The sequence below is a fragment of the Carassius gibelio genome, chromosome A10 (assembly GCF_023724105.1).
Source record: "Carassius gibelio isolate Cgi1373 ecotype wild population from Czech Republic chromosome A10, carGib1.2-hapl.c, whole genome shotgun sequence".
Taxonomy (NCBI): domain Eukaryota; kingdom Metazoa; phylum Chordata; class Actinopteri; order Cypriniformes; family Cyprinidae; genus Carassius; species Carassius gibelio.
Window position 1 is genome coordinate 5,669,689 of NC_068380.1, and position 21,505 is coordinate 5,691,193.

The window sequence follows — 21,505 nt, forward strand, 5'->3', positions numbered from 1 at the left end:
ACTACCCACTTGAAGTGAGGACACAGGAGGAAACCGTTCATTCGACACGCAGGCTAATGAACCTAGCTATGTCTGTTAGCGAGACACCACGAGCCAGCACCCAGGATGACGTGACACCACTAGTGGAGTGAACACACAACCTGAGCAGGCAGGGCACACCTGCTTCATAGGCCAAGGTGATGGCATCCACTATCCAGTGGGCCATCCTCTGCTTGGAGACAGCTGTCCCCTTCTGCTGTCCACCGTAACAGAAAAAGAGCTGTTCTGAGGTCCTAAGCTGTTTGTCCTAAGTGTTTGTATTTTTTGTATTTTTGTATTCTTTTATTATGTGTTTTATGTTCTGTTACTGTCATTCTGTTGTACAGCGGATCTTATATCACGAAAACAAATTCCTGGTATGTATAAACATACCTGGAAATAAAGCTCATTCTGATTCATTCTGATTCTATGAGTTCTATCAGTGTACTGTCGCAGTGCACATACAGGACAGAGCAAAGCTAGGGCTGGGTCTGCCTCTTCCAGGGGCAGCACTTGTAGGTTCACCACCTGGTCCCTAAAGGGAGTGGTATGAACCTTGGGAATGTAGCCGGGCCAGCATCTCAGTGTTGCAGTGGAGTCAGCCAGCCCTCCTGGTGGGAGGAGCACCATTTGATGAACAGGTTCCACTTTAGCGCACAGGCCTGTCTTGTGGACAGAGCGTTTGCTGAGGTGATAGTGAGAGCAACCTCCTGGGGTAGGTCACTTAGAACTTCCACATCCCATCCAGGGACTTCAGATGGAGTTTCCAGAGGTCTGCACACAGGTTCCAAAGGTTTCCCTGTTTCTGAGTGAGCAGATCCTCCCTCAGACGGAACCAGGTCCTGTTGGGCCAGTATGGAGCCACTAACAAGACCTTCTCCTCATCCTCTCTGACCTTTCACAGTGTCTGTGTGAGCAGGATCACTGGGAGCAATGCATATTTTTTCAGCTGTGTGTCAGTGCCTCCATGCCAAGCATTGCCATGGTAATGGAGTAGAACCACCAGCAGTGGGTGGTTTCTGAAGATGCAAATAGGTCTACCCAAGCAACACCAAACCCACTCCAAATCAGCTGAACTGTTAGGGAGTGGAGTCTCCCCTTACCTGGAGGTGCTGCTCAAGACAGCCTGTCGGCAGCCTGATTGAACACTCCCGGGATGTGGATGGCATGAAGGGACCACTCCACAGGTGTAGTAGGTGAGACAGACGTCACCAAGGGCGTTGTGATTTTTGGATCACACGTCACTCAAGGTGCAGTTATGAGTATATCAGATGATCTTTCCCACCACTTAGTTTAGTGCACCAATCAAAGGCTGTTAATTTGGCAATGTGGGGGCATGTTTCCCATAAGCTGTTCAACAATTTCAATTCCACACACATGAGGGAGTTGGTCAACTGACTTATCTGAAAGATTGGTGGTTTAGCTAGCTAGTAGAGCCTTGGATCATCAACACAAAGAAGACACAATTGTAATAAGATTAATTAAATTTATTAGCAATAGATATGCAAGAGTAACTACAACAACTAGTAACGATATAAATAAATGAATATGCACTGCTAATAGATAATAGACAACAACAACAATGAACAGAATGGCTGAATGCAATGCGGTTGAGCTGAATGTGGCAATGGAAGAGATGTATATGGTAATGTTACTAATGGGAGCCATTTAAGGGCTCTGGTGGAAATAATGATGACTAAACAGATTATTTATCTCTGAATAAATAATATTGCTATTGTTTGTAATGCTGACCCCAAGTAAATGTTATTTAAAAACAGGTTAGAAAAACATAGGCCGCTGGTATAAAGAAAGGCGGTTCCACAGGCGGGAAATCAGTCCTGTGGTAGAGATGTCTTCCACTGGTGATGCAGACTATGTGCTGTGGGGAGGGCACAGAGTTATAGTAGCTGGTAGCTGTTGATATGCTGACCTGGAGAATGCTGAACTTTGTTGTGTCAAAGAGGGGGTCCTTAAAACATGGACCAGGCAGCTGGGTCAGATGGGTCTCCACGGGGTCCTTGCCAGTCTGACTGCATCATGTTGGAACCATTTGTTTCAGGCAGTGTCTGACACTGCGGAGGTCTTTTGAGGACTGGGCTGCTGTTGGACAGAGTTGCATGGCCACAGACATTCCACCAAGGGAATGCTTGTGTACCCCAAGGGACTGGGGAGCTGGCCACGACACACTCCGGGTGTGACTGTCTGCCCTGCGAAGAGCTCTGTCATTGCCGCACGACCATGACCACCACTGCTGTACTGTAACACACGCATTCATTGGCTCTCTTCAACACTCTTCGTAGAGAGCAGTGATGATGCACTACCGCTTGGCTCTCTGGCGAGATCCCAATACATCAGTCACCGACGTGACGTTGAAAAGTGACAGCCTGAAAGAGAACATAAGGCAATCCCATGTTGACTGTACCATCCACAAACCTGTTTGTTCTGTATGCAAACTAATGTCCTTCAGTTTTTCAAAAGACAGAGCCATAGGCCTGAAGTAATTAATTTTTTTTATTTTTGGGTTCTTTGGGATGGGGATGATGGTGGAACATTTGAAGCATCAAGGGATTTTGCACAGCTCCAATGATCTGTTGAAGATATAGGTGAAGATGGGGGCCAGTTCAGACAGGCAGGAGTAACACAATCTGGGCCTGATGTTTTTTTTTTTCTGCTTCCGGAAGATCTGGCAAACCTCATCTTCACTGATTTGAGGTGCAGCTACAGGGGAGAGAGGGGTTACAGGAGGTGTTAATGGTTGTGTGGAGAGGTGTTCAGAGCGTGTGTGGGGTGTTCTTTCAAACCTGTAGTAAAACTCATTCAGATCGTCTGCCAGTTGTTGATTATCCACAGTACTGGGGGATGGAGTCTTGTAGTTGGTGATCTCCTTCAGACCTTTCCCACATAATTCCTCATTGTCACAATTTTAATTTCCAATTTGCATTATCTTGCAGAGGTAACAAGCCTGCACAAGCTTTCATGGTTGCGGTTGCATCATTTTAAGAGTTTAAATCTCCCAATCAGATCTTTTGACTCACAAAGTCACAAGGTTCCATTTTCATTTAGATGAAGGGAAATTGAATGTGAAAAATAATTTCAGCCAAATTAATAATATTGACCATGACAAACTAGTCTATTTGTACTGGTTTATCTCTGCCATGACAGATTAAATGTACTTATTTACCTTCGATTAAATGTAAAACAACATATCAAGGAACATAAAATGAATACCCATGGTTGCGAAAGATATATTGATGTGTTAAGAAGCAATATGATCGGTCTGTGTAAGAAACATTATTTACAACATATTACCTTTAATTTATCTGTAAATTCTCTTTTTACGTTAGCAAATATGTTGCTTCAGAGGAAAATTCACAATTAACTATAATTGTAATGATGTTAGATATTAAATATTAAAAATGGGTTAGAGTTAGTTATCTGAGCAAAATGTACTGCTCACATTACCCTCACAGCATTACTGACTCACTGTCAAGTGAGGTTTTTTGGGGCTAAAAAAATTACAAAAAGAAAGTTCCTCATGTACATACTATGTACTTATTATAGTAATTACAATAACTATGTAATAACTAGGTACTAACCCTGATCCTACCTCTAAACCTAACCTTACCCCATGTAGTTACCTTGTGTTACCAGAACTTTCTTAGATAAATACACTGTATGTGCACTATAAGTACATGTTAGTACACTTACTGTAAAATAAAGTGCAACCAAAAAGGGTATAACACAAATCAACAAAACATTAATAATGGACTAGAAATGTTCACCAAATCAATGATACCCAGAGTGAATGGGTTGTGCATATAAGTAAAACTGAAATAACATCCAGACTGACCTCTAAAAACTTAAAGCACAAAAACATGAGCACAACAAATTTGTTATTTTAGCCACTGTGTAGATGGCAAAAAAAAAAAAGTAATTAGGGGCACACTTAATGGTAAATACAAGTAAGAACTTAAATCCCTGTTACATAGTTTCAATCCAGATGTGTTTATTCATCAAGAAAACAATTTATTTTACCATTGTTCAGCGTCATAGTGCGCAGTAGATGGGTTGTTCCATCAGATCCAGACACTATATAAGTGAAAGGACAGTAAGGAGAGCAGAACAAACTCATAACAGGAGGAGACTCACTCATGGCCTATGACACAGAGGATTATGAGACTCAGTTCTGCTTTCCTGCCATCAACTCATCATGCATCAAGGGAAAACGTTCCAGACATGAATACAATATAATTTATGTGTTTGTATCAGTGTTATCAGCATGGACTGTGTTTCTGAACCTGCTGGTGATCATCTCCATCTCTCACTTCAAGAAGCTTCATACTCCAACCAACCTGCTCATTCTCTCTCTGGCTGTTAATGACCTGCTCACTGGACTTATTGTGATACCTGTAGAGGGCATCAAACAAATTGAGACATGTTGGTACTTCGGAGACACTTACTGTGGTTTGTTTGTAATTACCGTTAGGCTGCTCCTTTGTACATCTCTTAGTACTTTAGTTTTAATTGCTATTGATCGTTATGTGGCTGTGTGTCACCCTTTACAGTACCCACTGAAAATAACAACTACTAAAACATTAATATGCATCTATCTCTGCTGGTTTTGCTGTTCAGTTTACAATATTGAGTATGTAATTAGTAACGGATATTTTAATATCTCACACAAAACATTGTGTTATGGCCAGTGTATTGTCATAATTAGTCCTGTTTGGAGATTTACTGATTTGACCTTTTTCTTCCTGTTTCCTTGTGTTGTGATCATCACTGTATATTTAAGGATATTTTATGTTGTGCAATGGCAAGTAAAAGTTATAAATTCTCTAGTAAAGGGTGGTAAATGTGTAGTGGAAAGTTCAGTGAATAGGAAATCTGAGAGCAAAGCTGCTCTGACATTAGGAATCATTGTGACAGTTTATTTGCTTTGCTGGATTCCTTTCTATATCTGTTCGCTAACAGAAATCACAAAATTCTCTTCAACTACAATGACATTTTTAACATGGACTTTGTATGTTAGCTGTGGTCTGAATCCTCTTATCTATGCTTTATTTTACCGCTGGTTTAAAATATCAGTTAAATACATTCTAACTCTTAGAATATTTCAGCCAGCATCCTCTCTGATGGAAATTTTTATAGGTTGTCATTAATGTTTCTTTTACAGCATATGTTATATATATTCATGTGTTCAGAGACAGTACAAGAAAGAGACAAACATTTTAACAATCAATATTAACGCAAAATTAAAGCGGAAGTTCAACCAAACAACTATTGTCATGATTTGCTCACCATCATGTCTGAAGTTAGTCAGAATGACCATTCATTTTCATTGTCCAGAAAAAAAGGTGCAATTGACAAAATTGGTGAGTAAGGCTACCAATATATGTGTTCCATGGAAGCAGCACATTAGAGGTGTTCAGTTCCAGGTTTTCCGGAGTAGACTTTCGACCCCCACCCTAGGAGTTAATCGGCTTTTCAAGTTCAATTTAGCAATGAATTACAAATTACTCTGAAAGGATACCCAGAATTTACAGTAAAAAAAATACATACAGTAATGTAAACTTTATTTGTTTGTTCTAGATGTGAGTTTTGAATGATTTAAGGAAAGTTTAAGGATTATGAATACAAATAAGTTAACCAAAGAAAATTAAATGTATATGTATTGCATAAATAAAACATAAATTAAACTACAAAGCTTGAACAGAGGTATCTACAGTACATTACCACTATGACTTATTTATTTCTAAAGTGAAGTTGTTTCTGCGACAGCTCCAGGTCTCTGATGCACAGTGTAATATATCAGTGTCCAAATGTATCACTTTGTTTTGTTCACTCATTGCTGATATGGTGCACTTAACTGCCACACCCTATATGTGACCCTGGACCACAAAACCAGTCATAAGGGTATACATATTTTTTTTTTTCAGAAATTCAAATTTCTACATAATTTGTTAGGATAGGACAATTTTTGGCCGAGATACAACTATTTGAAAATCTGGAATCTGAGGGTGCAAAAAACAAAACAAAAACCAACCAACCAAAAAAAAACATTCAAATTACTGAGAAAAACACCTTTGAAGTTGTCCTAATTAGCAATGCATATAACTAAACATAAATTAAGTTTTGACATATTTACAGTAAGGAATTTACAAAATATCTTCATGGAACATTTTCTTTACTTAAAGGGTTAGTTCACCCAAAAATTTTAATTATGTCATTAATGACTCACTTTCTGTCTTTCTGTCCCTCCATTGAAAATGTATGTACGGTATACTGTCCCTGTCCAGAAAGGTGATAAAAACATCATCAAAGTAGTCCATGTGACATCAGAGGGTCATTTAGAATTTGTTGAAGAATCGAAAATACATTTTGTCCAAAAATAACAATAATTATGAATTTATTCATAATACTTCCGGGTCTGTTGTGAGTGCGTTCATGACACTGCTGACATACAGTATGACGCTGCTGATGTGTTTTCCGGTGCGCCCATTAATATATGTATCATGATTCACTAATGATTAATTATTACTTAATACAAAATTATGTTTAATAATAGAAAACAAAATAACTCCACATGATGTTTCTCTCTCTGTGCCATTTAGTACTTTCATACAATGATGTGTGTCGTTAATAATTTATTTTGCATGGCTGCATAATGTAATGCCGAAATACACAATAATATGTTTTCAATTTCAAAAAGTAAATTAAAATAAATCATGATCGTTTTCTAAAGTATGTTTTCATGGGTGTTAATCGCTTTCATTTTTGTTGGAAGAAAAAACATCTCTCACACTGTGATAAAGGCTGAAAGTGAACGCAGCGAAGACGTACTGGTATTGGATGCGAGAACACACACACCACACGCACACACGCACACACACACACACACACGCACACACGCACGCACATACGCGCACGCACGCGCACACGCGCACACACGCACACACACACCTTGTACTCTCTGATGTTCGCTCTGCTCGGCGCCCCTGTGGATTGAAAAACGCGCTGAATCCATGCAGACTCAGATAAGGGGAGGAGCCGGAACTTGATGCAGCTTGCCACCGTCTCAAATGAGTTTTTAAAGGGGACTGAAGCGATCACTAATTAATTAATCAAATAATTTTTTAGGGGGGCTGGGCATAAGTTTAGGGGGGCTGAAGCCTGAGGGGGAGCTGGACAATTAAATATAACCAAAACAGGTTGTTGTTGTTATTATTATTATTATTATTATTATTATTATTATTATTTTATTTATGAACAATACAATAAATATAAGGAAAACTCACCCACTCGATTTTGTAATATTCTCTAATTATGTAGTCGGTATAAAAGGTGGATTCCAAAACATGTCCATACGGAGATAGCGAGTCAGAAACCACTAGTTTATTAATAAATAATTACAATTTCTTCTTTCCCCCCGACACATTCATAATCACTTTGCTGGTGCTTTATGCAATTGCTTTACGTCATGCCCACGGACCATTGGCTAAACATCTGATGCATATGGGACACAAAAAAAGTCATCATCGGATTGGTTGAATTCTACAGAATTTTCTAACACTCTGTCTGAAAACAAAGATGTTGTAAAGCCAAACCCGCTCACATAAAATAAAGCCTCAATGTTTACAATTGTGATGACGAGGGCTTATCAGGATCAACTAAACACTGGAGTTTCAAAAGTATGTGAAATATTTAAAGTTTGTAGCATAGAATCTTTCAAATACGTCTGAGAGTTTAACACTCCGGTCTGTAATTGTGGCAACATTTCCACGCCCCGAAACATGATGCTGAACGAAACAAACTGGCCAATGAAAGCTGCCATGAATTCCAGACCTTCAGGTGCCAGTCTGAAGGTCTGGCTACGTGAGACTATGAGCAAACTTGATTGTGGAATAATATGACTGTCTGTTATATTAATCAATTTAATAAAACGTGCAACCAGTTGACTAGAACAAATTAAAGTCAGGGGTAGGCCTAATTAGCACAAGGAAGTGCTCCATTTTTAAAATAAAATTCCATAATGACATTACAAAAAGTGTGACAGCTGCAAATCAATTTGCTATTGCATTGTACAAGTTTAAACTCTGTGTAAAAAAATATTTATTTATTAAATATTTATATTAAAATATTTAAATCCAAAAATAAGATTAGACTATGGGCGGTTGATCAATTAAATTATAAGAAATCTGTTGTTTCAGCGTAGTGAAGCCTCTCCTCCATCTGGTCACATTTCCCACATAGTGGCAAACCAGAAAATGTAGCTTTAGCAGTTATGCTTTTTCAGCTAATGGTTGCAGGCTTGCCTTCTAGTGGCTTTGGTATAACGGCTGAAAGGACATATCACTGTGTGCTACTCTTCTGTATCAACCGTGCCATGGACTATGGACTATTCTGATGATGTCTTTCATACTTTTCTGGACCTTAACAGTGTTACTACTTGGGAGTCTATGGGACAGTAACAGGCCTCCCGGTTTTCATTCACAATGTCTTAAATTGTGTTCAGAAGACAAAAAAAGCTTTCAAGGGTTTGGAACGACATTGGGGTAAGTGATTAATGACAAAAAATTTATTTTGGAGGGGAGTATTCCTTTAAAGGCACAATATGTAAATTTTTACTGCTAGAGGGCACATTTTCAAAACAAACAAAGAAACAAAGGCATAGTTTAATGACGCCGTGACTGGGTGTGGAATGCAAAAGCTGATGCAAACCGACAAGACTCTGGCAAAAATCATGTTCATGGATGAGCTAATGATTTATTAACATAGTAGTATGAAGCAGTGTGAGGCTCCAAAACCATCAAAGCAAAACGAGGCTGCTGAATGAGCGCAACACATACGGCTCAAAAGCAGAGGAGCTTTTATTATGCCACAGTCGACCACTTCCTCTCCTTCCGGTCATGAGTATGTGTGGTAAAGCATACCTGTTTTATCATTCTAGATACATTTGAAAGTTCTGTTATAATACTATTCTGTGCGGTCATCCCCTGTCTAATAAAACACACAACTTATTGAAGACGTCTCAACAGCTTTCAAGCATGTCTTTCAAAATAAAATGTCTCACATAACCATCATGGAATATCATAAATGATTTGAAACACTCTAAAGCTCCACACACCACACAAATAGTGCTTCTAAAATCAATACATAACCAATTTCAATAGAGCATGAAGCCAGCATCTTAGTCAGCTAGTGATATTCTAATTAGTAAGGAATAACTGACAATGGCCAATTGAATTATTCGAAAAATAATGCACACCCCCGAAGTCAGTTATTCCACTTATACCACAGTTGCCACACCATGATCAGACATTGATCAGATGACATGTAAGGCATTCGTCCAGATTTTGTACTTAAATGCTCTTGTGAGTACGAGTACGTAATTTCTTCCACATTTCATCCAACGCCTGCACGTCATTTTAGTCCCTTTATTGGAAAGCATCGCCGACGGCCCCAGTTTATTATTGTTTGATTTTCACAGCTCGTTACACATCACTCTCTTACTTGATCTGGAAAAACTGTGCATCATTTGAAAGTTTAAAGATTTATTTAATAATTTATGTCAGGAGTGCAAAATAATAAATCCGTATTATGCCACATTTTGAATAGAAATTCACCACTCATTCATATTCAGTCACATCAGCAGCGGTTTATTTGTGTTCACATAGACTCACTGAACAGTGTCAATAAGGATTTATAGACTAAAGATGCATATCTGCGGTGATATATGGATATATTTACTGACGTTTACTTCATATTTCTTCAGACAGAATAATTTCTATTCATTTTCCTCTGATTTACATGATCTGATGATAAACAGCCTCTCCCAGCGATCTGTGTGTGTGCAGAGCTGTGTGCTCATGCTGTGTGTCAGACAAACTCTGATTGGTCCTTCGCCTTGTCAATCTTTACAGTGTCATAAATGGACACCGCCCACTGATCTATATATATATAACTGGATCGCTCATTGCGTTCTAAACTGCCAACAGGCAGTGAAGCCACCGGAAGTGTTCGATCCGCCATCTTACTAATCCCTACCAGCAGAGAGCACCATTGAGTTACATTCAAACTGCTGTCATAAAATAACTCGATTTGAAGCCAATCAGTTAAACGGGACTCGTTTTTATGTTATGTGCAATAAAGTAATGTTTACTTCAGATGTTATCTGCAGTGTTTACGGTCTTTTGGGACAGGATAACACAAAAATGGCTTATTTCTTTATGAACAAAGTTATTCAGGAATTATTAAATGAACGTATTAGTATCAGAAATGGATTTTAATATATTACAATAAATTATACAGTTATGTTGTTAATATTTCTCTATAATGAAAAAATAAAAATGTAATTTACTATCTGGGAAATAAAGCTTTGTATTTATTTATTAAATCCGTACTGTATTTAGTCAGTTATTTCAGAACGAACACTTTGTAGTTTGTTATATGTGTTGAGGTCGTGTCCGTCTGATGTTTATCATGTTCATGCTCACTACTGTAATTAACGTAGCTTTTTAATAAGTAGGGGAAATTCCCGACATTTAAAAAAAATAACCGTTTACATGCCTAGGGTTTTCGCATTGTAATAATGTACAGTGATACTTCATATTTATAAACACTGACTTGTTAGGTGATGTTTTCTCATTAAAATCATACAAATTCCTATTATTTCAATGGAACTTTTTTGCACACTAGGGATTACCAATATGGCGGCGTGGCGGCTTCACTTTAATGACGTCATGAGCAATTCAGTTCTATATTATAGATCAGTGACACCGCCACATCATGTCACATGCTTGCTGTACACTTCCTGGTTCATATCTGGCCATAAAAACACTGAAACACCTCTGTACACATGAAATATACGAATAATAAACCCGCGATTACGATTGTAAAGCTTGGATTGAGATTTTCTTGAGATCTGGGGCGTTTCTTATTAAAAAATCGAAAATGTACATCTGAAATGCTAACTTGTACAGCGATATTTTTACAACAGTAAATGACCAAATTCCACCCGTGATTGCAAAAGGAAGTTATTACAAACACTCAATTGGGGTTTAAAGTGAGTTTTGAGTAAAAGTGTACTAATACTTTCATAATTTGTCTGATGTAGCTTGATGGTAACGTTAGCTCTAATGCTACTAATAGCAGGTGCATTTCTTCTTCATAATGCATTTCTGTCACAATGATTCATGTAAGGTCGTAAGAAAATGTTTTGTTGTATTTTTATAGTAAGACTTTTGATAAATAAGGGCTAAAATAAGGGCTGAAGTGAGATTGCAGTTTAGTGATTTGTAAAGCTTGAAAATACCACAACAAAGGCTAATAAAGGTGGAATAAAAGCAAAAGAATAATGATAAAAGAATAATGTGGATAATGTGTCATACCTGGCAGAGGTGTGAAAGACTTGATTGGTGAGAACAATAGAACCATGACTCGAGGAGTTTTCAGAGACAAAAACACAGACAAAGCACACAGGAGTGTTTACATGTGAGATGACAAGTGCCATAAATCAATCAGATTAGCCTTCTCTAAAAACACACATGACATGGCCTTAGAAAATATTTCATAAAATTCACAGTTTTACAGATAAGATTATGAAATTTTCATACGAAGCTTTGGTAGACTTGTGGCTCTAGCTACACTGTGTTTCTAAACTCATATCATACCTCAACAATTTTTTAAATACATTTGAAAAATATGTTTTTAATATTTTTATTTTTGTTTTTATGTTTGAGCTTATATATCTCTGGCTACGTTCACACTGCAGGCTGAAACGACCCAATTTTTGCCCCTATGCGACCTGTATCTGATCTTTTCATGACAGTCTGAACGACACATATCCGATCTTTTCAAATGTGACCCAGGCCACTTGGGTATGTGGTCCTGAATCCGATACGTATCCGATCTTTTGAAATGCGACCTCCGTCTGAACGGCCAGGCCACATGTATCCGACCCGCACGTCATTGATACGCTACAAACGTTATAATTCTGTGTTGAAGTAGACGGGAACGAGAAGATAAACAACAATCATGCTGGACAATGCTGCTGAGACCAGTCAGTGGAAGAGAAGCGAGGTCACAGATTTAATTAATATTTGGGTTGAAGCTCTATTCAGGCCAAACTTGAGGGCTCTTATCGGAACCGGGTGGTTTACGAAAACATTTCCAGCGAAATGGCCAAGCGTGGTTACAGACGATCCTGGCTCCAATGCCAGCGAAAAATAAAAAGCCTCCAAAACCAAATAAAAACATCCATGTTTAACGTTAGCTACTTCCGCAAACAACGAGTGACGTCGCTCACCATTGAGTACTCTTCCGCGCATGCGGGTCACTTCTTGGTCATTTCAAGTTCACACAGGAGATCACAAAAGTTCACATTTAATTGGAAATGTGAACGGCCTTGCAAAAAATCTAATTTTTTCAAAAAATTGGAATTGAGCATTAAGCCCTGCAGTGTGAACGTAGCCTTTATTATCATAACAGTCTGAGTGATTCTGATTCTTGAACAGTACACTTTGAAGTGTCAGCTTTGTGAATTTTTTTATTATTATGTATCTAGTCAGAAAGAATCATGAGCACAAACTTTTTTATTGTGGGTATGTCATTTCTGTCTACATGCCAAAAAAAGGGAGTGACTGGTAAGGAGCTAACGGAGGCTTGAGCCATTGATAACAAAATAATGCAGATATTTATTAAGTTATTAAACAGAGACAGAGAGAGAGAGAGAGAGAGAGAGAGAGAGAAAGAAAGAGAGAGAGAATGTATATTAGAGTCTGTGTCTCTCAAAATTGTTTGGCAGCAGCATCTCTACTATCAGGCCAACTTTAATTAAAAAGATTTCACAAACAGCCTGGTTGTTACCTCACTTGTGATACATATCCTGTAGCTTTTAAAATAAAATCGCAAGAGTAGCAATATAGACGTTAAGGTGTGTATGATTCTGTACTGTAAAGTAATGTGTGTGCATCTGTGAGAGGGAGAGGGAGCGGGAGAGATAGAGTAGGCCTATGTGCTTTACCTACATAATAAAACATAATTATGTGGGAAAATATGGAAATGATCTGTTGTTTTTATCATATTACTTTTTATATATATTTATTTGTCTAGTCAGTGTTGTGGGTTTTGGTTTTTGTGCTGTTGTAATACCTTTGAAATAACAGAAATAGTTTGGCGAAATGATATGAACATGTAATACGGTCTAGAGCTGCCTGGAACTATGTTCGCTGTGTGTTTACATGAAAATAATTGCACACCCTAGAACATTTGTCAGCAAATTAGATTCAAGCATTCAACGGCCCAAAGTATAAACATAAAATACACACCACAAAAAAAAATATTACATAAAATATTTGAGTATTGAGACTTTTAATTGTTGAATGGAACGTTTATTTATGCTGAATATTTCTCCCTCTTTGTCCACCATTTGGAATTGATTTGTGGAAATACATTCTGGGTCTTCCAAAACATATGATGCCATCCAATAATCTTTCTATAACAAAGTGTCTGAAGTATGCATGATTAAGCTGTTTATCTTTCAGAAGTGCACACTGAGGCATAAAAATGCAACTTCTGTAGGCAGATTACAAGCATACAGGTTTAGCATAAATATCCCTATCTGTATTTATCTGAACTCAGGAAAACATGATGAGACCTTATTTGTCCATTTTCAGGGAGTAATCTTTTATCTCAGAGAACTGATCTCATTGAACTTCTCAGAGAAGATGAAATAATTAAATCAAACCCTTAAGCAATTATGAATGACAGTCTGTAAAAATGTCCATCATAGAGGATTCTGGCTGAAATATTCTAAGAGTAAGAATGTGCTTAACTGACATTTTAAACCAGGGGTAAAAGAAAGCATAGATAAGAGGATTCAGACCTGAGTTAATATACAAAAACCATAATAGAACATAGGCTGTGGTTGAAGCCATTCCTGTTTTTTCAGTTAGCGACAAAATAACGAAGGGAATCCAGCAAACTAGATAAACTGTGACAATGATTCCTAATGTCAGAGCTGCTTTTCTTTCAGATTTCCTCTTCACAGAACCCTCATTTACATGTTTTCCACTCTTCACCAGTGAGTTGATAACTTTTACCTGCTGATGTGCAACATAAAATATCCTCAAATACAATGTTATGATAATGGTACAAGGAATCAAGAAAGACAAGAATAGATTAAGGACTGTCCAGTCAGAAGTAATCATAATTGTACATTCTCCATAACATGCATATTTCTTATTTGAGAGACTCATAACTATCGCAATGTTATACACTGAAGAGCAAAACCAGCAAATAATGACAATAATTAATGTTTTAGTTGTGGTTATTTTCTGTGGGTACAATAAAGGGTGACACACAGCCACGAAACGATCAACAGCAACTAAAACCAAATTACTGAGAGATGCTGAGAAGAGAAGTCCCATCATTGTTAAAAATAGCCTGCAGAAAGTGTCTCCAAAGAACCAACATGTTTCAATGAGCCTATTAGCCTCTATGGGCATCACAATAAGTCCAACAAGCATGTCAGCCACAGCCAGAGAGAGAATGATCAGGTTGGTTGGTGTGTGAAGCTTCTTGAAGTGAGAGATTGAGATGATCACAAGTAGGTTCAGAAACACAGTCCATGCTGACAGCAATGAGAAAAACACAAACATGATATTGTATTCGTATCTAGAACGCATTCCTTTGATACATGATGAGTTGATGGCGGGAAAGCAGTATTGAGTCTCATGATTCTCTGTCTCATAGGCCATGAGTGAATCTCCTCCAGTAAGGTGTTTGTTCTGCTCTGCTTACTGTCCTGTCATTTATACAGTGTCTGGATCAGACTGACCCATTCTGATGATGCATAATGATGTCATCTTTCAATATTTACATGCAAGAGGGCATATTTTTATATTAGTTTTGCATTTGTTAACACTATCGGGTAGGTTTAGGGTTGGCTTTGGTACAAGGGATATTTCCAACACAACAGATTATTAACTTTTTGCAACACTCCTTGGATATTTGAATTATGAACCGCTGCAATATGTACCTGAAGCAAAGTAATAAAACACAGGAATGCATGCCTATATCAACGTTAAAAAAAATGAGCTAGGTCACGTATTGAACCTGTGGTTTAGCGCCACTCGATAGAATTTAAATAAACAAATGTTATGGTTTTATGGCAACAGTAGGTTTATTAAGCATAGTGAGAAATATTACGATAATTAATGAAAAAAAAAACAAAAAAAACAAAAAAAAACAATGCATAGTCTTCACTGTATGAAATAAATATGAAATTAGTCTTATTAAAGATACAAAAGCTCTTTAGCCAATAGCAGTGAGTGATTTTCTCTTTATTTTGTGGTTTGACAAACATTTATTACACAGATGTCAGCAGATATATTAGTTGGTCTGTCATTTTAAAGGCCAAAACATATGTTGAATTGGTGCCAGGTCCGTCGGTGTGAGTGAGAACTCTGATTGGATGCTCAGTTTAGCAAACGAGTCAGGTGAAGGTGAAGTGATGAAAACAAGCATGACAGCACAGACAGAAGGCTTAACAGACTTTTTTTTTTTTTACATTGGTAAGCAAGCACTGCTTGGTTTAGGCCCACGTTTTATATAACTGCACGTGTATCCTTGTTTAGGTTTGTCCTTTTGAATGACAAATATATACTATTAATAGCAGTTGATATTGACAGATAATTCCTCTCACGCAGACACAGAACTCACATTAGTTTGCAGTCAGCTGTATTCTGTGCAGTTTGTTCAAGTGCAGCTTTTTGATCCAGACGCTGTCAACATGAGGCGACAAATTCAACTTTTGTCGCCGCTAGTTGTTTGAAAGCAGCTTGGTGTGCCCAAGCTTTAAAATCTAATGCACAGACTTTGTGTGTTGTGTATACACTCATTGAAGCTGTAGGTCTCTGGTCAACACATGTTATAGTCCTGCTTATCAGCTGTGGTCCTGCTTTTGTCTAGAAATGTGTTGATTAATATAGAACAATGCCATGCGGTGCAGAGCTACATATATTTTTGGCCGTTTTATACGGATCATTCCTACTCTTTAGGGTCACTGACATCACTGTCACTGTTGATGAGCCCCGCTTGTTTGCTGAGTATTCAATTCTTTTGAACACTCAAAAAAATATTTAGGCCTTATAAATAAGATTTATGTAATTTGATTGCATATAAATTTTCCATCCATTTGGATTACATATTTTTAATGTAAACGTATTAATAAACTTAATGTGATAAATATATGTAAGTCCTATATAAATAAAACAAGTAACAATTAGATTTATGTAATATTTTCAATTAATCCAATTTATTTTAAATAAATAAGAAATGGGTTTATGTGTTATTATGAAATAAACCTATTTTACTTAAAATGCATCACATTTAAGTAATTTGTATTAATAAACCCAATGTATTTTAAAATCATATTTATAAATTTATATTTTCTTATTCATCACCATTTCCCCTCCCCAATCAAAATATACAAGACAAAAAAGAACGGCCAGAGGGTCACTTCATTTCACATTTTTATTTTAGAAATAACAAGCACAAAAGGCAGCAAAAAGAAGAGCTAGCAAGACAGTCTCTGCTCACTTGTACTGTGTTGTGTACAACCTCAACAAAAATTAATGTAATTTCATTCTTTACTTAACAAACCAAGGTTAATTGCACTACTTTAATTATTTATTTGTTTTTTTGCCACAACCATCCTATAACAAATAAATGCAAAGGATTTTAACAGACTGCAGGCACAGTACTTTTTCCTCAAGAACTGTGCTTAAAAAAACTGCAAAACTTGAGGTAGACGTAACAATCAGGTCAAATCTGATTCAATGACAACACTTGTTAACATTACACAAACATTTTCACAAATCTGTGAAATGCAATAATTTGGAAAAATAGGGTGGTGGTTCTAACGAGTAGAAAAAGTGCAAGTCAAGGGGAAAAATGTAAATATCAGCATATCTCTCAATGATTCACTGAAGCATCTTAATTTTCAGTCCCTGAACTTTTGGCGACAGCTTGGTTGAATCCAGTTCCATCAGGATTTTCTGAAATGCTTCAAATGTGCACTTGAGGTCTTTTGGATAGTTTAAGTTAAGGGCATAAATTAGTCCAAAAAGCATCACACATCCAAGTGTGACACTTGGCAGGTTTTGCAGAACTTCAACTCCTTCTAGAACAACAACATCTGAAGGTTCTTCTTCAGGACCAGCGCCCTCCGCTCGAATGACATAGATGCCCATTGTTGTCTGTGCAATGAGAGACTCAGCCTCCACACTTTCAGAGTCCTGGAGGATAAACAAAGAAAATAAGATCCCAATGTGTTCCAAGTTTTCCTATTGATTCAGTCATGTAATTGAAATGATAATTGTACTGTGTTCCTGTTTTGCCATGAATAATCTATTAATTTCCCTATCTACACCAAATCTGAGATCAGCATAATGATGTGAGTGTTTCACGATTATGATTTCATATTTTCCTTACTTTGTAATACCAACTGGATCATTTTATACAGGTAATTTTTTGTTTGATCAATCATGCTCTGTACTGATTGCTGCATAGTTTAATCTTTCGCTGCACACTACACACAAGGGCATAAGCTAGACTGTGATACCAATGAGAAAAATAACTTAATCAATGAAAATTGAAATTTGTAACATGAAGAGAATAGCTTGACACACACTTACCACATATTCTTTGACAAGTGTCTTGATGTCTTCATTGAGGTAGACACTTAGGCACCTCAGGATACAATCACGCCTGGTGTTTTTGTCTTCATTCTCAAACAAGCATAAGAAGATCCCAAAAAACGTCATTAATTATTAACTAATAGTTCAAGTAAGGCTACATTTTAAAGAGGTAGTTCACCCAAAATTTACAATTATGTCATAAATTTTGTCCAACTTTTGTTCATCTTCAGAACACAAATGAAGATCTCTTTTTAAGAAATCTGAAAACTTTGTTTCTCCATTGACAGCTAAACAATCACCACTTTGATGCTTCAAATAATTCATAAAGAAATCATAAAACTATTCCGTATGAATTGAGCATTTTAGTCCAAATTTTCTAAAGAGACATGATCGCATTTTTTAATGAACAGACTAAATTTAGGTTTTTATTGTATAAACATTGATCAGCAAACATAAACAGAAGCTCAACCGAACCTGCTTAACACACTAGAACAAACCTCACTGGTTCTCGCACATCAATGCAAAAATTCCTGAGCTTCCGTTTACTCTAAACTGATGTGAGGTAATGAATGTTTGTTAATTTCTTCAGAAATTTTGGACTAAACTGCTCAATTCATATGGAATAGTTTTATGATCTCTTGAAAACATTTTTGGAATGTCAACGTATTGGTAGCGTAGCTGTCAATAGAGGAACAGAAACCTCTCAGATTTCATTAAAAATATATTTGTTTGTGTTGTACAGAGCCCTGCACATGACATGCAAGAAAAAAAAAATGTAATTGTGCACACAATTTAGCGAATCAAGGGAATTAATTATTAAATTGTGCGCACGATTAACTTTTTTTCTTGCATGTCATGTGTGGGGCTCCATAGTGTTTCGAAGATAAGTTACGGGTTTGGAACGTCATGAGGTTCAGTTAATAACGCTTTTTTATTTTTGGGTGAACTAATACACTATTATAAAACACTATACACAGACAATAATCTTAATTATTTAGCAACTTATTTATATGAATAATGTTTTAAAAATATTGTGCATAAACAATAATGGCAATAAAGTTCTTTAATTTGAATAGAGAGAAATAGAAAGACTGTGTGCATGTGTGTGAAAGAGACTGAGATGTCCTCACTAATAAATCAAATAAATGTGTATTTAATGTGTAAGAAAGATTGTGTTCTTGGCATCTCAGAGGGATAGAGAAAGTGTGTGTGTGTGTGTGTGTGTGTGTGTGCGAGAGAGATTTCTGAATTCCTGTCAAGTCAAATGAGTAACTGGTTGAAAAAAAAGCAAAACATAAAAACACACTTACTTTAGCTGTCAATGCCATTATGGTGTGGATTTTCTGTCCTGCACATCCTCCTTTGTGACGGAACACCTTCATCAGGCCATCAGTGTATTTGTCCAGTTGACCAATGAATTTTGATATCAGCGGAACAGTTGTTATACGCATGAACTCCAAGTTGACCTGAAAAAAGATGAAAAAGACACAAAATAATATATGTCACCTTAAACAAGATGTGTTAGTGTATAAATCTGCACTTCCGTTTCAAACAACACTTAACTACTTACTTCTCCAATTTCAAACAATGCTGGCCATCTGTTTCGGACCTCTGTAATCATTGGCTCCTGAAGAATTTCTTGTCGTCGGTATGAGAAGGTACGCTGCATCTTTTCCTTGATAACGGTCTCGTTATTATTTTTTTTAACCTCGGTCAATAGAGCAACCCTTTCCACCTCCAGGCTGTCATTGGTTTCACCTCTCGGATGGTTTGGACAGAAATGAACCTCTGCCCTCCGTGGCTTTTTTATGTTTGCAGCTGGTTTTAGTTAGAAACAAAAGCATACTTTTGATTATGAAGTAACAAAGCCAGCATTATATTTTTTGAGAATTATTAGAATAGTACTCTCAATTACTAATTGCAGTAGTTTACAACTGTCTTTATTTGCCGTCAAACGTTAAACCACAGAAAAACATCAGACCAACAGCAAAAGACACAGACGGGGTAACGTTAAAACCATGGTTCACATAGAACACCCGACCAACTGGCAACTGTTGGAAGTTATCCATGTACGATATAAATACATTTAAAATTGCAGTTGGTTTAGTAATCGTTTAATGACACATCGCTATTTTAATCTTTAAACAGTTAACACCTAAAACCATTTTTCCCTCTAGGATTTAACTTAAGCTATGCACGTGGCTAAAGTTCCAAAGTTATGCTATTCAGGTCAGAAAATACGGAAATGAATATAACGTTAAACTAAAAATAAATACGCATTACTTTTAATTATACTGCCTAACTTAGCTGAAAAAAAAAGTAGCTTAAGGGGAAAGTAGAAAAAGTTAGCTTTTATAAGAACCATGTGCAAGTTAGTTAGCTAACGTAAGTGGAATAAATGCAGATTGATAGTCAGTGCATTGATACAGTCTAATACGATATCAACAGCAGTAATAACACACATATATATTGAAAGCAGTCAACTTTTATACGATGAGTACATATGTAACTTGCCTTGCAATCAGGTTGATCCAAGAAGATTATCCGATGTAAGATGGCGAGGAGAACGGTGTTTTTTAAACTGCCTCTCTGCCGCGCGCGCGCTGGTTGCTGCTTTTTTTCCCATTTGCATTGCCATAGACATATGTATGTGCCGTACCGCTCCCTACCGACTGGAGTATGAATCATTTCCGCCTCTAAACAATTCCATTGCCCATAAATTATATGCAAACCAATCTCATAAAATATAACTAATAGGATCTCGCTCGTTCCACAGCTAGATATATTTAAACCATATTCATAATGGTTAACTGATTAAATCGAATAGTTTTCACAATGAACCAATTTACATGGATTCTAAGCAATTTGACTACATACATTTTGAAAATATTATTATTTAAATAAAATCAAAAGGATGCAAATATATAATTATAAACTATGCCATGATTCATTTTTTTGAGTGAAGGTATGATTATTTTCTGTCTTGTGATTCTTTGCATGATAGCATGCACCTTTTACAGAGAAACATGTCATGGGTTGATCTGTCATATAGACAGTTCCTTTCATTTGACAAATGAATTTAATATTATCAGCCAGAAACAAATCATCTGAAGAAATCCACTTGTGTGGCTATTTGCTATTTGAGATAGTGAAGTAATCCTGAGGGTCCTGTAAGCATCAGTTCTGTATTCAAAGTTCTGCATGGATTGACAATCCTCCAGTGATCTGTTCATTAAGAGTGTGAAACAAGATAACACAATAACATGTTGTTTTGTGCTCAGAGGTCTGTAGGGTGTCTTGATGTCATTTTGATATCCTGATAAACTGAAATTATGTTTGAATTATAGAAATCCATTTAATTCAGTATGTGGCTGTCACTGAACTGTCATTCATCACACAGACTGAAGTAGTTTATGTCTTCTATTAATTGTGATGATTTTGGCTCAGTTTTGGCTAGGGTTTAGATTCAACCCTACATAAACACACCTGATTCAACTAATTAAGATGTTCAGTCTTTTTTGAAAGCTACATGCTATGTTTGTTGGAGCAGGTTTAGAACAAAACTCTGGAATTGAGGTCCCTTCCACACAGATATGCATTTCTGTGAATACGCAAAAAAAAAAAAAAACTTTTTATCGGATCGGCTTTTCGTCCACTTGGATCCAGCATTTTCGGAAAGGGAAACCACTATTTTTAGAAACTGGGTCCCAGAGTGGATAAATCTGAAAACGCTGTCTTTGCGTTTTCGTGTGGACAGGGCCATCTGTATATTTTCTGATACGATG

General features: G+C 36.9%; 2 protein-coding genes and 1 pseudogene across 2 annotated transcripts; 1 reads left to right on the forward strand and 2 right to left on the reverse strand.

Moving 5' to 3' along the window:
• Positions 1 to 567: 567 nt before the first annotated feature.
• On the forward strand, positions 568 to 5,180 carry LOC128020611 (trace amine-associated receptor 13c-like; annotated as a pseudogene).
• Positions 5,181 to 13,775: 8,595 nt separating this feature from the next.
• Positions 13,776 to 14,777, reverse strand: LOC128020612 (trace amine-associated receptor 13c-like). Its single transcript, XM_052607232.1, has one exon. The coding sequence runs from the start codon at positions 14,775 to 14,777 to the stop codon at positions 13,776 to 13,778; it is 1,002 nt and encodes a 333-aa protein (XP_052463192.1).
• A 1,763-nt stretch (positions 14,778 to 16,540) lies between these two features.
• Positions 16,541 to 19,534, reverse strand: LOC128021661 (uncharacterized). Its single transcript, XM_052608972.1, has 4 exons — positions 19,291 to 19,534; positions 19,031 to 19,186; positions 17,718 to 17,810; positions 16,541 to 17,318 (listed from the first exon to the last, which is right to left on the reverse strand). Exons 1-4 carry the CDS (start codon positions 19,387 to 19,389, stop codon positions 17,004 to 17,006), a joined length of 663 nt encoding a protein of 220 aa, XP_052464932.1. The 5' UTR covers positions 19,390 to 19,534; the 3' UTR covers positions 16,541 to 17,003.
• Positions 19,535 to 21,505: the final 1,971 nt, after the last annotated feature.

Coding starts and splice junctions, on each gene's coding strand:
- LOC128020612 (XM_052607232.1), bottom strand. CDS start 14,777: ATGGCCTATGAGACAGAGAATCATGAGACTCAATACTGCTTTCCCGCC.
- LOC128021661 (XM_052608972.1), bottom strand. CDS start 19,389: ATGCAGCGTACCTTCTCATACCGACGACAAGAAATTCTTCAGGAGCCA. Junction 19,187..19,290: donor CATTGTTTGAAATTGGAGAA/GTAAGTAGTTAA, acceptor ATCTTTTTTCAG/GTCAACTTGGAGTTCATGCG. Junction 17,811..19,030: donor TAATGGCATTGACAGCTAAA/GTAAGTGTGTTT, acceptor TGCTTGTTTGAG/AATGAAGACAAAAACACCAG.